At 34.9% G+C, this 18,835-nt stretch overlaps 1 protein-coding gene across 4 annotated transcripts in view; it reads right to left on the reverse strand.

Annotated features, from left to right (window-relative positions):
- BTBD8 (BTB domain containing 8) overlaps nt 1-18,835 on the reverse strand; it is a 77,915-nt gene that overhangs the window by 7,839 nt on the left and 51,241 nt on the right. For 3 of the 4 annotated variants that reach the window (XM_019626993.1, XM_019626994.1, XM_019626995.1), the window contains 5 exons: nt 18,516-18,618; nt 9,245-9,427; nt 8,429-8,566; nt 7,411-7,540; nt 4,938-4,999 (listed from right to left, as the gene is read on the reverse strand). In XM_019626993.1, the coding sequence (XP_019482538.1) occupies nt 4,938-4,999; nt 7,411-7,540; nt 8,429-8,566; nt 9,245-9,427; nt 18,516-18,618 (616 nt within the window). Of the gene's footprint in view, nt 1-4,937; nt 5,000-7,410; nt 7,541-8,428; nt 8,567-9,244; nt 9,428-14,514; nt 15,587-18,515; nt 18,619-18,835 lie in introns of those variants that run through there. The other variant, XM_019626996.1, reaches the window with a different exon arrangement.

Raw genomic sequence — 18,835 nt, forward strand, 5'->3', positions numbered from 1 at the left:
TGAAGCAAAGTCCTCCACAACTAGACTGAAGAACAAAAGGACAGCAACTTGTCTGTTCCCCTTCCCCCAATTCCCCAGCACTGTTCCCATCCCCCTATTTCCCCAATAAAAATCTTAAAAAAAAAAAAATCTAAAATACAGTATAAAAAAAATTCAAAGACTATACTTTTAAAAAGGTATATTATTTAACTTTATGAAATTATGATAGAAAATTAATACCTAACAGTGTCAGGATGCCTTGAGTGAATGATAACAATATTTTTGAGGGTCTACTCCCACATTCTGTGCTCAAACCCTTTTCATACATCATCTCATTTAATCCTCACAACAATCCTATGAGATAGCTCCTGTTGCTCTCTCTATTTCTTAGGCAAGAAACTGGGGATTAGAGCAGGTATGTGATTTACCCAAGATCATATGCTGATAAGAGGTGGAACTAGGGCTTGAGCTCATGATTTACTGCTTTAAGTAGGTAGTTATCTATGTGGTATAACTGGGGGGACATTATCAAGGTTTTCACCAAAAATTCTCTCTTCAACCTAAATGCCAGAAGTTTTATCACCAAATGCCAGAAAGTTTATCCTCTGTGGTAAGCACTGTTTACTTCTTGGAGTCTTTATTTAAATAAACAAACAAACAAAAAAACCCCAGGGAAATATAAACATGTAACACATTACATTTGAAAAGTTTGTTTTATGAAAGAAACAAGATAGTTAATTCATGGGAAAAAAAGATATTATGCAGTATTGGTTGTCTGGAGGAGGAAGTGGAGGAAAAAGGATCATAAAAGTAGGTAAAAAGGGGAAAACAGAAGGGCACTGAAGACAAATGCCCCTATTTCATCATTTTGTTCAGAACCAACCTTGATATTGAAGGGAACAAAAACACTTTTATGTGTTTACTTTTTTTTTTTTTTTAAAGATTTTATTGGGGAATTGAAGGAGGGGAACAGCGTTGGGGAATTGGGGAAGGGGACAGACAAATAACTGTCCTTTTGTTCTTCAGTCTAGTTGTGGAGGATGTCGCTTCACTGGTCCATGTTGGTATTATCATTGTGCTCTTCCCAGGTGAGACAGTGGCAGGCGGGCCATTGGACAGCCGCTCACAGTGGCTCATGGCAGCTCACCAAAGTGCACGCCATCTGCCGGCCAGCCCCACTGCGACTTAAGCCGTCGCCGGCGACTCACAGCAGCCCTGCTCCAGGTCAAGCTGTTGTTCACCATCTTAGCTGTAGAGGGCGCAGCGTCACTGGCCCATATGTGGGATCCGAACCGGGGCCCTGCTGCTCAGAGATGGCATCCCAAGCCAACTGTTAACCAACGCACCACTCGACCAGCCACAAAAACATTTTTAAATTGGTATAAATTTTTGAATAGAAATTTAAGGTTATATTGTCATTCTTTATATAAATACTTTTCCCCTCTCTGAAAAGCTGTAGAGATTGTAGAGGTAAAAGGCAGAGCCTGGGTCATCTTCTTTGTATCCCTTAGCACTATGCCCATCACATATCACATACTGGGCACACAAAGAAATATGATGAATGTTGTTCAATGTGAGCATATATTGATACACAGTTCAAGGTCTAATTATTTCTAAATACAGAAAGCTTCTAATTTACACTAAAAATTTGTCTGAGATAAAAAGAACATATATGGGCCAGCAGAGTTGCTCAGTTGGTTAAAAGCACGAGCTCTGAGCAACAGCGTTGCCAGTTCAAGTCCCACATGGTACAGTGAGCTGTGCCCAAGCTGAGCTGGTGCTGAGCTGCCAACAGGTGGCAGGATGGCAACTGGACTTGGAGCTGAGCTAGCTGCGCCCTCCACAACTAAGATTGAAAGACAACAACTTGGCTGTTCCCCTTCCCCAATTCCCCAACACTGTTCCCCTTCCCCAATTCCCCAATAAAATCTTAAAAAACAAACAAACAAACATATATATGTATGTGGCTGTGTATGTATACAGCCACATACATATATACATACATACATAATAAATAATCACCTGGGAGATTAGTTTAGGGATAAGCAAGGTATGATAATGAAAGAATCAGTAGATTCTTATCCTAGCTTTGTCTCTGACAAAGGATATCTAAGAAATCATTAACATCTCTGGGCCTCAGACTATGCATGTCCAGAGGGTGGAGACTGGTCCTATTCAGGGTGGTGTTCTAGGAGTCTGTATAATATTTATAAAGTTCAGATAGGCTTGGTCCTCACTTTTTGTTTTCTTGATCAAATCTTAGCTCAAAATTATTTATTTTAAAAAAATATTTCTTTATTTTTAATACTTAAAACCAGGTAGAGACCTCGTCCCACCCTTAAAATTGATCCTACTTAATTTATTCTATCATTGAATCTATTTCAAAGCATCATGCTATGCGTGAGATCTAAGTAGTATATGGGATAACTACACTCCTTTAGAAATTTCACATTAACATAGTATAGCACAATGAGGATTCAGTGTACACGCATTTCCAGGCAGTCTCTGATTTACGTCTGCAGTTTACATATATAGTAAAACCTTGGATTGCGAGTAACTTGGTTTGTGAGTGTTCCGCAAGATGAGCAAGCATTTCTAATACATTTTAATGTGGTAAACGAGTGATGTCTTGCAATATGAGTAGTTTGTTTCTGGAACGAATTATGCTCGCAATCCAAGTTATTACTGTATTTCTTATATATTAATACAAATGGTCAAGTGAGAATGGTCACCATATGCTATTGCCAAAAATAAAGAAAAAGAGGATAACCCTCTAAAGCAATCCTCTTAGACATCCTTTTGGTTCTAGTACTATTCTCTCTTGCTTTGTTTTGTTTTTTAAATATTTAATATAGAAAAATTTAAACATCATCAAAAGGAGACAGAACAGTATAATGAATCCCGATGTACCTATTACCCAGCTTTAACAATTATCGACTCTGGGCCAATTTTGTTTCATGTATAACTACCCCCATTTTATTTCAAAGCAAATCCCAGACATCATATAAGTTTTACCAAGTATTTCAGTACTAGCAATCTTCTTAAACTTTTCTCTGTTTTATCTTATTAACTCTCTCCCACCTCCAAAAGACCTCTTTTTGGAAAACACATTTATTCATTTCACACTTATTGAGCACTTACTACACACCAGATATTGCACATAAGTTATTTCACTTAATTTTCACAATAATCCTGCTGGATTTTATCACTCTATTTTATAAATAAGCAAACTAGGACTCAGAGATGACACAGATAATAAATGTAAAGTCAAGATTTGAACAGTTCTGATTCTATGTCCAGTACCCATTTCGGTATACCACTGCCTTTCTGAGGGAAACATATGACCCTGTTTTTTCCCTTGTGGTTAAGAGTATAAAGCCTTGGACAATCTGAAAAGAGAGACTTTTATTTTGATATAAGGCAAGGAAGGAGGAAAAGCCTGGCTGATAACAGTAGAATGAGGGAAAGGAAGGCAGGTAGGCTAATTCCTGGAGCCTTAAAAAGAAAACCCACAGGGGATAAGCGGGAACTGGTACACAGAAAGACGCCCTAAGGTGTCATTTCCTGGAGTATGTCCAGTGTATATAATATGACTTAAAAGGGGCTGAGGGGGAATCTACTGGTGTTCTGTGATTATAAAATTTGGGGAAATTTTGGGTAAAACAACTCAAAAGTGTTCTTCACCATAGTGTTTCTCAGAGCTTCAAAGGTGCTAATATATATCACTGTCTCTAAGAGGAGCTATAGTGTGTAGCAATTCTCAAACTTAGTTGATGCTACGTGTTCTTAGGTAGAATATATGATGGAGCTGGTGTACTGTGGAAGACACTTTGGGAAACAGTCCTAGGAAGTTTACTGGCAAAAAGCTCCAGTATCCCACAGTTGTTAAGACATTTGGAGCTTGATCTCTGCCTCAAGCCATGAAAGCTCTGTTGTAGCTTAGAGTTGTGTGAGTTCCTATCTAGTCGCTGATGAGGAAGAAAAGATTCCCTATACCAATCTGGAAGGGCAGTATGTTCTTTGCCTTCCAAACTGGAACTCTCAATGCATGTCTCCATATCATTGTGATGCACATACTATGTTAGTATAATTTCACATTTCAAATATATTATTAAGTGACAATCTATTAGTTCGCTTGGAATTCTAACCATTATTAATAACATTTTTGGAGAAGAAAAAGTATTTCACATTATAATGAACACACCAAGTAACTTTTGTGTGTGAATGTACGTATGTGGTAAAAAAACAAAACATAAAATTTACCATCTTAACCACTTTTAAGTGAGCTGTATAGTAATGTTAACTATATGCATCTTGTTGTGCAACAGGTCTCTAGAACTTTTTCATCTTATAAAACTGAAACTCTATACTCATTGAACAATTCACCTATTCCTTGTCCCTCCAAGCCCTGGCAACCACCATGCTACTTTCTGTTTCTAAGAGTTTGATTACTTTAGATACCTCATATAAGTACCCCAAGTAACTTTTAAAGTAAAACACAACTGTATTCTTGGTACTAATGGCCTTTTGCACATCAAATATTTATTATGTGAATTCAAATCTTAGTATAGAGAAAACTGGGACGATGAAATTTTTCTTTCGTAAGAAGTAGGTTAATTAGAAAAATAGACATTGAATTAGGTCTAGAATCCTGGACAATTTTTGACATACTGGAATAGCTCCAATATGTTAGTTGCCAGAAAGGTTTTCAAGGAAATAAAAAAAGTAGACAATATTACACTTCTTATGCCAGCTGGATATCAAAAAAGTTCACATGATTTAAAAATTTATGAAATGTTATGAAATTGATTTTAAAAAGACCCAAAACTATTTCTAGTAGAAATAACTTTAATTAATTAAAGAATAGATTTTAAAAAATTATTCTGAAATATAAAATAATAAAATTTAAATTATTTGTACCTTTTTTCATTTAAACATACGAAAATTTTAAAGTTTACCTGAGAGCTACTGAATACAGGCTTTTTGCCAAGTCTTCGATCATCACCTTTGTCAAATGCAGCTGTAAAAATAAACAGCAATTTATTTTTATAGGAGGTACTACTATTAACATAGAATTAGAGGGAAAATAGTATACCTACCAGAAAAGGGTATGTTTCAATGCAAAATAACTTTAAAATAGCTGAAACCAATTTAGTACACATAGAAAATTCCCTATTATATTTTAGAAGTTTTTTTAAAGAACCACATTTTCAATCATATTTTCTGGTCCCTATAGATTTTATGATATTAAAATTAATAAATGAGAAACATACAATCTCACAGAGAAGATTCATACATTTATAAAAACCAAAATTTTCTCAAGCTGTAAAATTTTAGAGATAACTAGTTTCATTTAGTTTGCTAATTTCAAAAAATTACAGATTGCAGCAAATGTAATATTTTATAAACTTAAGTATGAAAAAATGTTTATCCTAAAAAAATAAAAATACTCTGTTGAAATTAGCTAAAAATATTTTCTGGTTTTGCAGGCATATCATGAGGAGTGAGGGAAGAGAAAAAAAATAAGGTTCTGTTGAAAGTTAAACAAGAAACAATCCTCAAACTCATATTATTTTTGAATTACATAAAAATTCATTTTATAGATTAGGTTTATATGGAAATTACTGGGGCACTCATGTTTATGTTCTTCAAATAAGAATTTGAATGATGTCAGGAAAATGTATAGGAATAATGGTACGAGAGCTATACACACAGTTTAGCTAATGTATTTTTGCTTTTTGAAGGTTATGGGGCTTTAAAATATATTTTGAAGAAATACACATAATTTCCAAAAATTATCTGATTTTTATTAAACCAGGTGATGTAAAATACATTATATTATCTGTTACTCTACCATGCATCTCTATTATCTCTATTCTATAGGATCTATGCTATAAAATAAAGCAGAATCCTAGAAATGGCATTATCAGGACTGATTTATAGTTAGCAAATGACTTTGCACAATAATATACAGGAAGAAATGAATACAAGATTTTTCCCAAAGGTCAGTAACTCAAACTAGAATACAAGAAATGTTATAACAAAGACAACCTAGAATCACTCCTTTTTCTGGGATTTTCCCAATGCAGTAATTATCCAGAAGTCAGGAATCATTATAATTCAACATATTTAAGATTTAAAAAACATTATTTTTCCACTGATATAATGTAATAGATTGAAAAATTCTTTTTGACAACTAGTTGGATTACCAATATTTTGTTTTAGATGTGTGTGTGTGTGTGTGTATTTACATGTAATTTTAATTAGCAATTTGGAGAATTAAGATAAAGAACATTTTTTGAGGCCCAACTTAACTATGTAATCTTCTAAAATGGAGAAAAAAAAGTTTACGGCTAATCAGAAGAGAGCTGACCTTATTTCTTCACATTGTATAGATTTTATAGTAAAGATTAAACTGTTATTTAAAAATCAGTACAGAAATAGTCACAGGAAAAAAATCCCAATTTCTAAAGACCTTCTCATAGTTTTTGTTGTTTCATGATTCTGTTGGCATTTCCTTGAAAAGTGTTCTTCAGATCACATCTAGCTACACTATGATTTTATGCTCATAACGCAAGACAGAGCAAATCACATTCTGATTAAACCATTAAAGAATTTACCATGTCTATGTACTACCAAGAATATATCACATATGGCTTCCATGTTTTATAGTTCAAAAATATTTGCTTCATAAAATATAGTCTCTTAACTTAAAATGTTTAAAAGTACACTTGCTGAATCTGCCAATATTTTTTCTAAGGCACCTGCTTTAACCCAAAAATAGTCATGAAGCCATTTTTAGCTCCATAGCCTCAAAATTGTATTCTAAAATTTTTGAAACACATATTCTGAGCAATACACCTCTTTTGTTTAATGCTAATGTGTCAAATGGTGCCTATTAAATGTCAGAGACCACGGTGCGTCTCCTGAGGGACACTCCGCAATAGCACACACCATATCACTGAACAAATCAATTATGAAATAAAGCCATCTAATCTAGGCAAAACCACCAGAAAAGGTCTCTTACGCAAAAGATGGAAAAGGTTTAAGGAAAAATATGTTTAAAAAGGGAGAGGAAGTATATTTAATAATCTGTTCTATATGGATTACATTTTCTTACACTTCTAATCTCTTTAAGTAAAACAAGAATGCTTTTAAGCAAATTTGACTAGAACACTTTCTAATATCAAGTAAGATTTAAAATTTATATATACACATATATATGTGTATATATATGAAATGATTTTCATCTTCTAAGAGCAAAACACTATTTTTATTAAAACTGCCTAAACATACTATCACTAGTTTCAATTAGCAAGCTATTACGGAACAGAAACAAACAAACATTAATCCTACACTTATTAGAATCTCCTCAAAATATCGCTTGTCACAAAGATTATAAGAATAAAAAAATTCTCAAGGCTAACATACCTGCTTGGATTTTCTGTTGATCATCTGTGCTCATCAGCTTCCAGCTTCCTGTGTGACGAACAGCATAGAAAGACTGAACCAGGAAGATCCACAGCTTATCACGCAGAGCCTGGATCTTGCACGTAAAACCCTGTGTTCAAGCAACAAATCAGCAGCTGGTGAGAGCCACATTGTCATAGCAACCAGTCATTATTCCTTTCCGAATCTACTTATTCCTAAGCTAGATCAATGATGTCATCACTTGAGGTTTTTAACATCGTCGGGTACATGTTATTTATGAAATCTTATTCTTCACAACAGAATTTTATCATGAACGTGAAGCTAAATCTTATCCTGTCAACCAAACATTTTAAACCACCAATGGCCTTCACATGAATAGCTTCCACAGCCTTTTTAAATCCACTATGACATTACAAGGTCAAATACTCTATGCAATAGTAATAAATATGATGAAATTATTTATCATTCTTGTTGAACAAATACAAAATGTCAATAATTTGCAATTAGCTTATCAATTACCATTAACTGCATTTTAAATAATATTTTAATTTTGCTTTCCCCCAGTCAATCCTATCTTAAATGATTATTTAAAGACAAAAAGTAATTAAGAATATATTATAAAAATAAAAGATACTGATGATGAAAAATTGTTTAAAATTCTATGTAAGTTTTATATTTAGGCAATTTAATGTAGTGACCAGGGAGAAATTACTAGAGTTATACTATACCAATTAATGTTGTTAAGTACCAAACTATGTCTAGAATAAGCCAGTAAAACTGCCAAATTCTAAACTTTTATAACAAGGCCATTTGGAGGTAAATGAAATTAAAGAATTTTTGTATTATAAAAAAATTCCAAATATACACAAAAGTAGAGACTATAGCCAACCCCCAGGTGTCCATTACCACATTACCAAGTTTCAATGAACCAAGCAACATTTAAAATGTGCATATATTTTAAAATCTTAAAACAGTTAAAATGTTATACCATTTTAATGAAACTTATTACATTCAATACCATTTCTTTTGTACTGTCAGAGTTTAGTAACACGTCCAGAGCCATAAGAAGAGAGCAACTATTCTCAGTGGTAATGTTTTTTTCAATTGCTTTTAAAATTTTGTCCAACAGATCGGCTGTGCTGCTCATTGCTTGTGACTACAAAACACAGAAATTGGTATTTAATAGAAATACATGTAAAATGTGTAAGAAAAGTGAAATAACAGCAGACCATTCATCATAACTGGCTGAATGAAGTCAACCAAAAATCTTATTTCTTCTGTTAATATTATTATTAGAATTACATAATTATAATTATAATCCTTTTCTTGTTAAAAATATCTGCGTGCGCGCGCGCGCGCGCGCACACACACACACACACACACACAATTCTTAAGAGCCACAACAGTCCTAAAAACAGAACCTAAAAACAAGTGATAGAAGTTCTTTATTCAATTACTAAATTTAAACAAAGTGGGTCCCTAGTAAAACAAAGATTTTTGCACGTACCACAATTGTATTTTTTACCAAAACAGTATCTTTATGACTTTGGTTTCTAAAATATGGCATATGCTGATAGAGAGCTAGAGTTGGCCAGAGTTAACATTGTGCCTTGCCAGGGTACGCAAACCTGTCCCCTCCTGCCTTCATTATCTTGTGAGCCAAAAATCCTTTCCATCACTGCTCTAAATCCTATGCAAACATGCCATCTGCTATGGAATTTATTTAAGCCATCCTAATTTAATCAAAGGCAACCTGCATCTAAAAACTCTTGCATAATTACAATCAGAACACAAAGATGGAACTAAATATAGGATATAATTTTACACATGGTACCTGTAAGAAAAGAGCAAAATTTTCACTTTGAATGATCTTGGAGAAGTTTTCTATAATAAATGCAATACATTCTTCTTGGAGCCGAGATGCCATAGTCAGTGCAGCTTCTGTCCACTTCACTCTTGGTAAACTGATGATTAGCCTGTCACTTTCCATCAGAAGAAAAGCAGCATTCTTATCATTCTTATAATTTAAAAAATACGGGAAAAAAGTTAGATTACTACTCATAAAAATTTTTTCTATGCAAATCAAATACTTTTGTTTTCATGTGATGTTTCCTGCAAAAAAAACAAAATTTCAGGTAGCTAATATCTTTGTCATTAGTTTTCCATTAGTTTATTCATTCATTCAAAATTACCCAAAAGGGCAAACTTTGAGTTGGGAAGGAGTTACCTTTAAAAGATAGCTAAAACAAACCTGAGAGCAAAGTTATAACTATAAAGAAAAACTGGACTTTCCTGAGATTTTCACTACTGAATTAATTTTAGTCCTTATAGATATCATTTATAACTAATGGCTACACTGACATAGCCTTAATTCTTTTATGACTATAAAGTACATGTTCTTCATTACATATTTAGAAAGGCTAAAAATTACTTATACATCCCAGTAACTTTTTTTTCTCCTCTCTGATTAGGTATGACTCCTCTTTTTATATTTTATCATTTAATGATGATTCATTTTTATACCATAGAAAAAAATGTTCACAAACACTGATAGCTATGGAAAATGGAATGACAATACACAATTACCATAGGCTCCAAGGAAAAGAAAACAATAACAACTTATAAGTTACTATATTTATTCATGTTTGATTTCTAGTTCTTAAAACAATGCTTGGTAAATAACTATTTATTGAATAAATAGTTACCTGATAAATTGCAGTAGGTTGAGAAACATGGCCACAAGTTCTTTGTAGCTCTATCCATCAAAAGGAGGAATTTATTTCCTCACCCCTGTACCTAGACTGGCTTTTTCACTTGCTCGCACAAATAGTGGTATTGTATAAGTTCCAGAGCCTAGGCCTCAAAAAGCTTTGCAGCTTCTCTTTACCCTCTTGGAATTCTGGAAACATGAGGCCATACAGAAGCCTGGTGAGAAAGACCACACGGAGTGGGAGGCCCAGCCTCCAAGTTAGAGAAGTTGAAAGCAGCCATAGGATTGTGTTCAGGGAAGATCAGCAGAAGGATCACCCAGTCAACCCACAGAATTGTGAGAAATAATTAACTAGTTTTAAGCCACTTAGTTTTGGGGTGGTTTGTTACATAGCTATAGATAACTGATAAATCTGGAAATGGTAGCCTGAAATCCTTAACATAGGCTGCAAGATGTTAGTTAACTTTGCACACTCTCTGTATCTTTCAGATCTCACCTCACTTCTTCCCTGACTCCTGAATCTACATCCGATTCCCTTTATACATGCCATCAGAGAACCTGTCCCTTTTCTTTAGGTCACTTAATTAATTTGTAATTATTCAATCGTGAACATAACTATTTGACTAATATCCATCTCTCTCACTAGGCTGTATGTTTATTGAGTGTGAAACCATGTTTATTTTGGCTTACCACTGTATCCTGAGGGCCTAGTATATAAATGGGTCATAGTTGACACTCAAATATTTGTGGATCTCTTAGCATTATCAGTGACTTAGAGTTTATAAGTGAATTCCTAAGCTAAATTAAGTTTAATTCTTGAACATCAAGACTTAAAAAATTTTATCCACTTAACAAGAATTATTTTAAAACATACTTCCTCTGCTTTATTTATTAGAGTAAAAAGAAATCATACTTTTCTATAATTTGACTTTTTTATTTTTTAGTACCAGCATCCTTTCCTCTTCTGGTGACTTCTTGAGTAACTGTGCAGTTACTAAGAGTTTTAGGCAATAAACCCAATTTGCTATACTGTGGGGAATTTTTTGGTAGTACAGACAAATGTAGGGTATTCAAATAAACTTGACAGGTATCTACAAAGTGTTTAATATATATATATATATATATATATATATATATGTATATATACATATATATGTTATGTGCTCAGACAGCAATATATTTTTCAAAACACAGATATATAGTCATCCAATTTAACTTGTAATCTATTGAAAAACTTAAATTTGTACTTAAATGCTAACATAGGTGATATCTGATCATATTTCATACTGATCTGAATATATGATAACATTAAATGTCAGAGTAGCTTGACATTCAAGGAAGGAAGAAAATGTAATATACTTCTTGACCAAACACATAAAATTTTAATTCAACAGTTAACATAAAACATGGTTCAAACTTCAAAAATATACAAAGGAGATTACTAAGTAAAGTCTCCCTCTTCTTTCTGTCCTGAACCACCCATTTTCCCTTGTCCCAATCACTATTATTTACTTTCTGTATCCTTTCAGTTATTTTATCTATATACAAACAAAAATATATATGTAATTGTCCCCTTATTTTACTCAACTGGAGGCATTAATATGCACACTATTCTCTGCACTTTGCCTTTTACACTTAGCAAACATCTGGAATATTTTTCTTATCAGAATTTAAAGAGCCTTGTTATTGTTTTAACAGCTATGTAACAGTCAATAATATGGATGTACCGTAAGTCATTCAACCAGTGCTCTTACATTTACGTTGTTTCCAATTTTTTGCTATTGTTGTAATAACCTTGTAAATAACATTATTTCACACATATGTGAATGTATCTACAGGATAAATTCCTAGAAACAGAATTGCAGGGTCAATACTACTTGTCTTAGGCTGGGTTCTGCCTAATAACTGAGCCTGAGAAACAGGCTTCTTTGCAGATAGTTTATTTTGAGAAGTGATCCCAGGAGGATCTGAGGCACTGTGAGACAGAAACAGGAAAGAAGGGAAAGCCATGGAAGGGTATGTTTTCTAGCTCCTTGCTATTCAAAGTGTAGCAACAACACTTAAAGCTTGCTAGAAATATTGAATCTCAGGCTCCACCCCTGACTTAGTGAATTAGAATCTACATTTAACCGAGATCCTGAAATGTTTTATATATACATTTAAGTTTGAGAAGCACTGATATAGCATTCGCTATTATAGGCAACGAGGGCTCAATCTTGCTGGGGACCCTCTGAAAAGCCACAGAGAATGCACTTTGATTATTCACCCAAGGGACAGAACAGGGGAACATTTAACCACTGGCTCCCATATCCCATTGGTCAAGATTTGTTCCCTGGGGTGTTAATTCCCTTTTACTTCCAGGTTTGCATAGATGTCCTAATTGTAGAGCTGCAGATAACCCTGTGTGAGTAGCAGTGAAGCCTCCAGGCAGAAAGGGAGAGAGTGTGATGTGGCTGAGGGAAAGTGCTGTCAGTTTATATCCAAGTGCAGCTGGACGCCCGCAATGGTTGGGAGTACATGGGCCAAGAGGATATGAGGTGGAGCACCAGGAGTGCCCAAAACATTGGCAACGTATATTCAATGGGGCACTGCTTTCCAAATTGTAGGTTCCTCTCCTAGCAACCTAGAGAAATATTTTAGTGATTACAATTAGCATTACAAAATAAAACAAAACAACACAGAGAGAGAGAGAGAGAGAGAGAGAGAGAGAGAGAGAGAGAGAGAGAGAGAAAGAGACAGAGAGAGAAGAGCAGAGCAAAAACTATCAGTATATCATATGTAATAACGGTAAGTATTCTTTTGTGAAATTTGTTTCGGTTCTATATGTGTGAGTATACTGGGTTACAAAACAAGAACCTCGTACTTTGGGGGACAGTAAATAAAGCTTGAAAAACAGAGCAAAAGTTATGTTAATTTATACCCTCCCCAGGAATGAATAAAAGTATTTATTCCCTACATCTTTATTAATATATACAAATTTCCTTATTTTTTTCAGTCTAAAAGGTACAAAATGGCCCAACAATGCAATTTTATGTCCATTTTTCTTAAATAAATGAAGCTAAGAATTTGTTCATCAAATTAAGAGATGTCTGTACTTTCTTTGTGAATTGTCTAATCTTATCCTAGGTTTAGCCGTTTTTTTTTTTCTTTTCTTTTCTTAAATCAACTTGTAGGAACTCTCTACATTAGGAAAATTAGAATCATGAGTATGATATGAACTGCCTTTTGACTTTGCTTATGGTCAGTTTTTACTATATAGAAATTTTGCATTTTTATGTAATAAAATATTTTTATGGCTTCTGAATTTTGTATCCCTATTCCCTGCCAAGGATATAAAATAACTCTCCCAGGGTTTATCGCATGTATTTTAATGATGTACTTTTTCATACATCCAAACCTTTGATCCATTTGGAACATATCCTGGTATATCAGGATGTAAAGTATAGATCAAACTTAAATTTTTTCCAGCTAGCTTCCTGGTTGTCCTAACACCACATATTGAACAAACACAATGACTCATACTATTTCTTAATTCTTACGATGCTGTGTTAATCAAACAGGCCTTCAGCTATCATTAGGCCTTAGGACTGATATCATAAAATATATACAACTTTAGTTTTACCGTAGTGACCATCCACACACCTATACTATCTTAACTTTCTTAAATTTAAAACACTTTATAATTTGCCTTTTTAAAGAGCTTAAACAAAGCATTTTGAAATAGAAAAATATAATCATGTTTTGAAATAATTTAGGTAATTACATTATGAAGTTCTAACTTCTCTAACACGTTTCTCTCGTCCACTCACCCCCCCACCCTGCTCTCTTTTCCTCCCAAAAGCAATGGTTTGTACTTGGGAGGAGGGAGCAACCACATTTTACTGAACTGCTGCATAGTGACCAAGAAAAAGAAAAACCTCAAAGTCCCTCACATTAAAACTTTTTAAAAAATCTTCAAATATAGTCCAGCGCAGCACTTTATTTCCCGTAGGATAAGACAGTGTTGGGCATATCACTGATGGATGGAGTAAAGTGACTGCCATGGTACATGTGGTTGAACTGAATTAGAACTAAAAACAACTTAAGACTGCTTGCTCTTTCTTTCACTTTTTTGGATAATATATTTCTAATTTTAATTTGAAAAAATATTATATTTTTTATTGAAAACTAAATACCAGGAGTGCCAAACAAATGTATACACATGACTTGTATTCATCTTTTGTTATCGGTATATATTGAGTATTACAATTTTAATACAGTTTTTTCCTTTCTTAAAATGTGTATACATTTTTTGATTACCCTCTGTATATTTTATTTATATAATAAAATATGAGGAATATATTAAATTAATGTTTTTTAAAACTTGAATATCCACAAAAACAAAATTTCAAATTTTCATTGTAATCACCATGATGCCAATAGACTACTGATCAAAGTGGGTGTTTGATTTTTCTAACATTCATCTTTTTAGGTGTCTTAAAAGGAAAAAAAAAACAAGCATTCACAAAGCTTACAAGGACCTGATTAGAACTATAAAATCAAAATAAAATATTGTAGGAGAGGAAAGGCATAATATGAAGGGCTTATTCTTCAGTTAAACCACTGGTAAAAAAAAATCAAACTTCTTAATAAGACATTCAGTTAAGATTCCTCCCAATCTGGCGTTAGTCTCTCCCCAGACTTATCTTTTCTCATTCCAGTTACAGCAGAATATTAGAACTGCCCAGTCTCCAGGACCCTGGCCACATTTTTAAAATCTACCAGAAATGCCCTAATGTACTTTATTTTGAAACTGTCCTCTATCTTCAGGTTCATCTCAAATTACCTCATCCTTCTAATCAGAATCAATTGTTTTAACGTCTGTGATCCCATATACATACCTGAAATACAATTTATACTTATTCATTCATTTATTTACTTATTTGACAATATATACTGTGTGCTTGATATGTGCTAGGCACTGCTCCAAGGCTGAGGCTGCAGAGGTAAATGAGACTGACATGGAGATTACTGTTAGCACTCACAGTCTAACTTGTGTTTCACTTAGTTAAATGCCAATTCTTTCATCAATCTGTGAGTTCCTTGAAGTCAAGGCCTACATTTCTTTAAAGAAAAATCTTTGCCCACATTGAGCACCTATCTTATTATCTTTAGAATGGGAGCAACTGGTTTTAAGACCTGGCTTTGTCATTTACTGACACTGTGAACTTGAATAAAGCACTTACCTCTCTGATTCTCTTTTCTCATGTGTGAAATAGAGATAACATACCTGTCTTATACCAAATTTCAAAAAATAAAAAGTATGATTTGAATTTGTGAAGGTCTTAAAATACCACTAAATATTCCTCTTCCTCTTCGTAGTGCTAGTAGTAGTAGTAATGATGTTTTTACTTCTGTTGAACTGAATTATAGCTGGGTCATCTGTTTGCCTTGATGAGCAAGGAAGAACTTCACTGACCAAAGAATCTAATGCAAATTAGTAAGCAACAAAATTACAAAGTCCTTGAAACTGGGCATTAGTGGATGACACAGGTGGCTCCCTAGCTGGCATGGCTGTCCCAACAGGCTCAGCCTCAGTCCTTAGGGGATGCTGACACCATCATCACAGACACCTCCCTTCTCTCCTTTCCGCTAAAAGCAAGGCCACAAAGGAAACCTAGAGCACCCTGGAGGCTGGGTGTTGCTGAAGGAAGCAGGTGCTCAGTTCCTACCTAGCTCTGCCACTTCCTGGCTCAGAAAACGTGGCCCAGTCTCCTGACCTCCTTTCCTAGTGAGGCACTAACCATCTCGAATTGATTCCCTACTTGTACAAAAAACAACAACACAAAACTACAAAGTCCTTCATTAGCATAAACACAGCTTTAGATTGATTTTTTTTGCAATGGTATCTCACCAGCTGACGGCTTACTTATTCTCTCCGTTAGATTTAGATGTATCTATGACATGACCCAGTCTGACGTATCATTCAGGGTTCAATCAGAGAAACAGGACCACTAGGAGGCATTTATATATATAAAGGAATTTTTTATAGGGATTTGACCTTATGCAATTGTAGGAGAAGGTTAAACAGTCTTTGTATGTGATGCTGTAGTTTGAAGTCCACAGGGCAGGCAGTCAAGAAGGGAAGATGGACATAAGGTGCAGAAGAGCAAGGACAAGCTGACACCCACAAGAATGTGCTCATTTCAGTTCTTATTGCCTCCAATCTGGATGCAGTGGGTGTCCTTCATGAGGGACCTTTCATCATGGAGGTAAACACATCCCTGGCTTATAGGTAAGAGAAGCCAAAGGGGATACAGGGCAAGATGGAGGAGCTGCAGGCCTGGATGCCGTCCCACGCCAACAAGGTGAGTCAGGAAATAAGCAACATGTATGAGCTACAAGTGCTTGCTCCTATCTTCCTAGTGTTTAATAAAAAATTGCTGCTTTGCTTATACCCTTCAAATCTCATGCCAAATTGTCTCTTAGGGCCACTCTAACTAGAAACATACAAAGAAGGAAATTCTGGGAAGCATAGTTCATCCTAGCCAAACTGACTTAATTACAAAGCCGCCTCTTGTCAACCTGGCCCCCATACACATCTCTTTAAACCATACTTTATTTCCAAATGGAGACAATAACAAAGTCATGCTGCTGCCTAACGTAACTATCTGCTATACAACTAACCCATTCCTTAAAAGAAGACCAAAAATTCTCTTGTTTTATCTTTGGGTGATTGTTCTTCAAACTGATTCACACTCACTCCCCTTTGGTATCCTGTAACTTAAATAGAGAGATATACAGTTAAGTATTGTTAACATGTCTTATGTTTGAAAGTAGGGGAATGAGACTGGAAAAAATACTTGGTTTAATATACACACAAACATTCATATAAAAAAGGAAAATGAATGTGTTTATATCTTGACTATTACAGTGCTCATTCCTATAACTGGTCACTTGGTCAAGCTGGTATTTCCACTTCTGCTGCATATTCCCTTTGCCCTCAGAGAATACCTCTGCTATTTGTAGTTCTTTATCTGATAGGGTGACCCAAACTTTCATCCCTGAAGAATCTGAGCCATTGTCAGTGCTGCCTACATTGGGTTGTTAGTTTCCATTGATTTTAATCATTCCAAACGCACTCCTTACTACCCACATTATATAGTATCAACCTGATTTCCCTTTGATAGTCAGGCTCAATCAACCAGTAATTCCCTTGCTTTGCTTGTTGATTTACAAAGTAGCCAGAAGGAGGCATTCTCAACTTTCAATTCAGTAGAATAATTGTGTCCCCAGATGGAAGAATTCCGCTCTTTGGAACTAAGATCTCTAGGATCAGCAGAAACTAAAGCTGCAGAAGCAGGAAGCAAAAATTTAGGAGTAATTGTATGTGGAGCCACTCTCATTTCCTAGTTTCTGGACCCTAGTAATGGGAGAAATGAGTCCTAGTAATGGGAGAAATAGCAACATACATCAAAAACTAATTTAGAGCATATACAGCCTCCTGGAGGGTACTGCCCCAATCCCAGAAGGCACTGCCACCTAGCTGGCACTGCAAGTCTTCAAAAGGCCACTCCTCCATCCTATCAAGCCAGCTGTTTCAGGATGACAGGAAATGTGGTAAGATCAACGAAACTGAGCATGGGCCCATTGCTGTTCTTCATTTACTGTGGAGTGAGTTCCTTAGCAGGAAGCGATATTGTGTGGAATACCATGATGGTAGAAAGGGCATGCTGTAAGTCAGTCCATAGAGAGTGGTTTTAAGCAGAAAAACTAGGAGCAAGGAAGGCAAATTCATATCCAGAGCAAATGTCTAGTCTACTGAGAACATAGCACTGCCTTCTCCATGATGAAGTGGTCCAGTGTAATTAACCTGCCACAGGTAGATGGCTGGCCTTCTTGGGGAATGTTGCTATACAGAAGTTTCAAATCCACCTTAGTGAGTGGAAGTCCATGTTGCTGAGCCAATGTATAACCTACATCCCTGGCACCATATGCCTTTTGTTCATGAGACAATATATTCCTCCTAGTGGTTCTGCTTCTCTGATTGAACCCTGACTAATGAATTTGGTATAGAAGAACAGAATCGTGAAGATAGGTTCTCAGGATTATTTCTTGGTTATCTGGAATTGGTTCTCTCATCTTGCTTTTACAATATAAATAACACATTTATATTTAAAACATTGACAGTACCTACATAAAACTTACTAAACTTTTTTTTTTTTTCTCAGCTGAGCCATCCTGCTACCTCTTGGCAGCTCAGCGGCTGCTCAGCTCGGGCTGGACTCGAACCGCTGTTGCTCAGAGCTCAAACTCTTGAGCGAGCTCTTAACCAACTGAGCCACTCGGCCGGCCCCTAAAACTTACTAAACTTTTTGAAGACAAACACAAACAAGAGTATTCAGATTATACTTACTAAGGACTGAATCAACATATTAAGACAACTGTCCTGAATCTCAGGAGGTACATTTGCAAAGCTTCTCTCAGACCAAAACCTTGCAAAATGTTTTACAATCCACCTGTTAAAAAAATCAAAGAATTCCAAGTTAGAAAAATGAAAATATATTTTCATTATTATATTTAATAATATTTGCATTTTCAATTTGTACATACATATGTTTTGACTAACCCTTACAGTTAATTCTCTGAGCTCCATGATGGACTTAAGTATGCTCCCTTTTTGGTAAACACAGATTTTAAATCCACTTTGGGTTAATGTGTATGGATTTTAACATA

This window comes from Hipposideros armiger, unplaced genomic scaffold, assembly GCF_001890085.2.
Source record: "Hipposideros armiger isolate ML-2016 unplaced genomic scaffold, ASM189008v1 scaffold_696, whole genome shotgun sequence".
NCBI classification, from domain to species: Eukaryota; Metazoa; Chordata; class Mammalia; order Chiroptera; family Hipposideridae; genus Hipposideros; species Hipposideros armiger.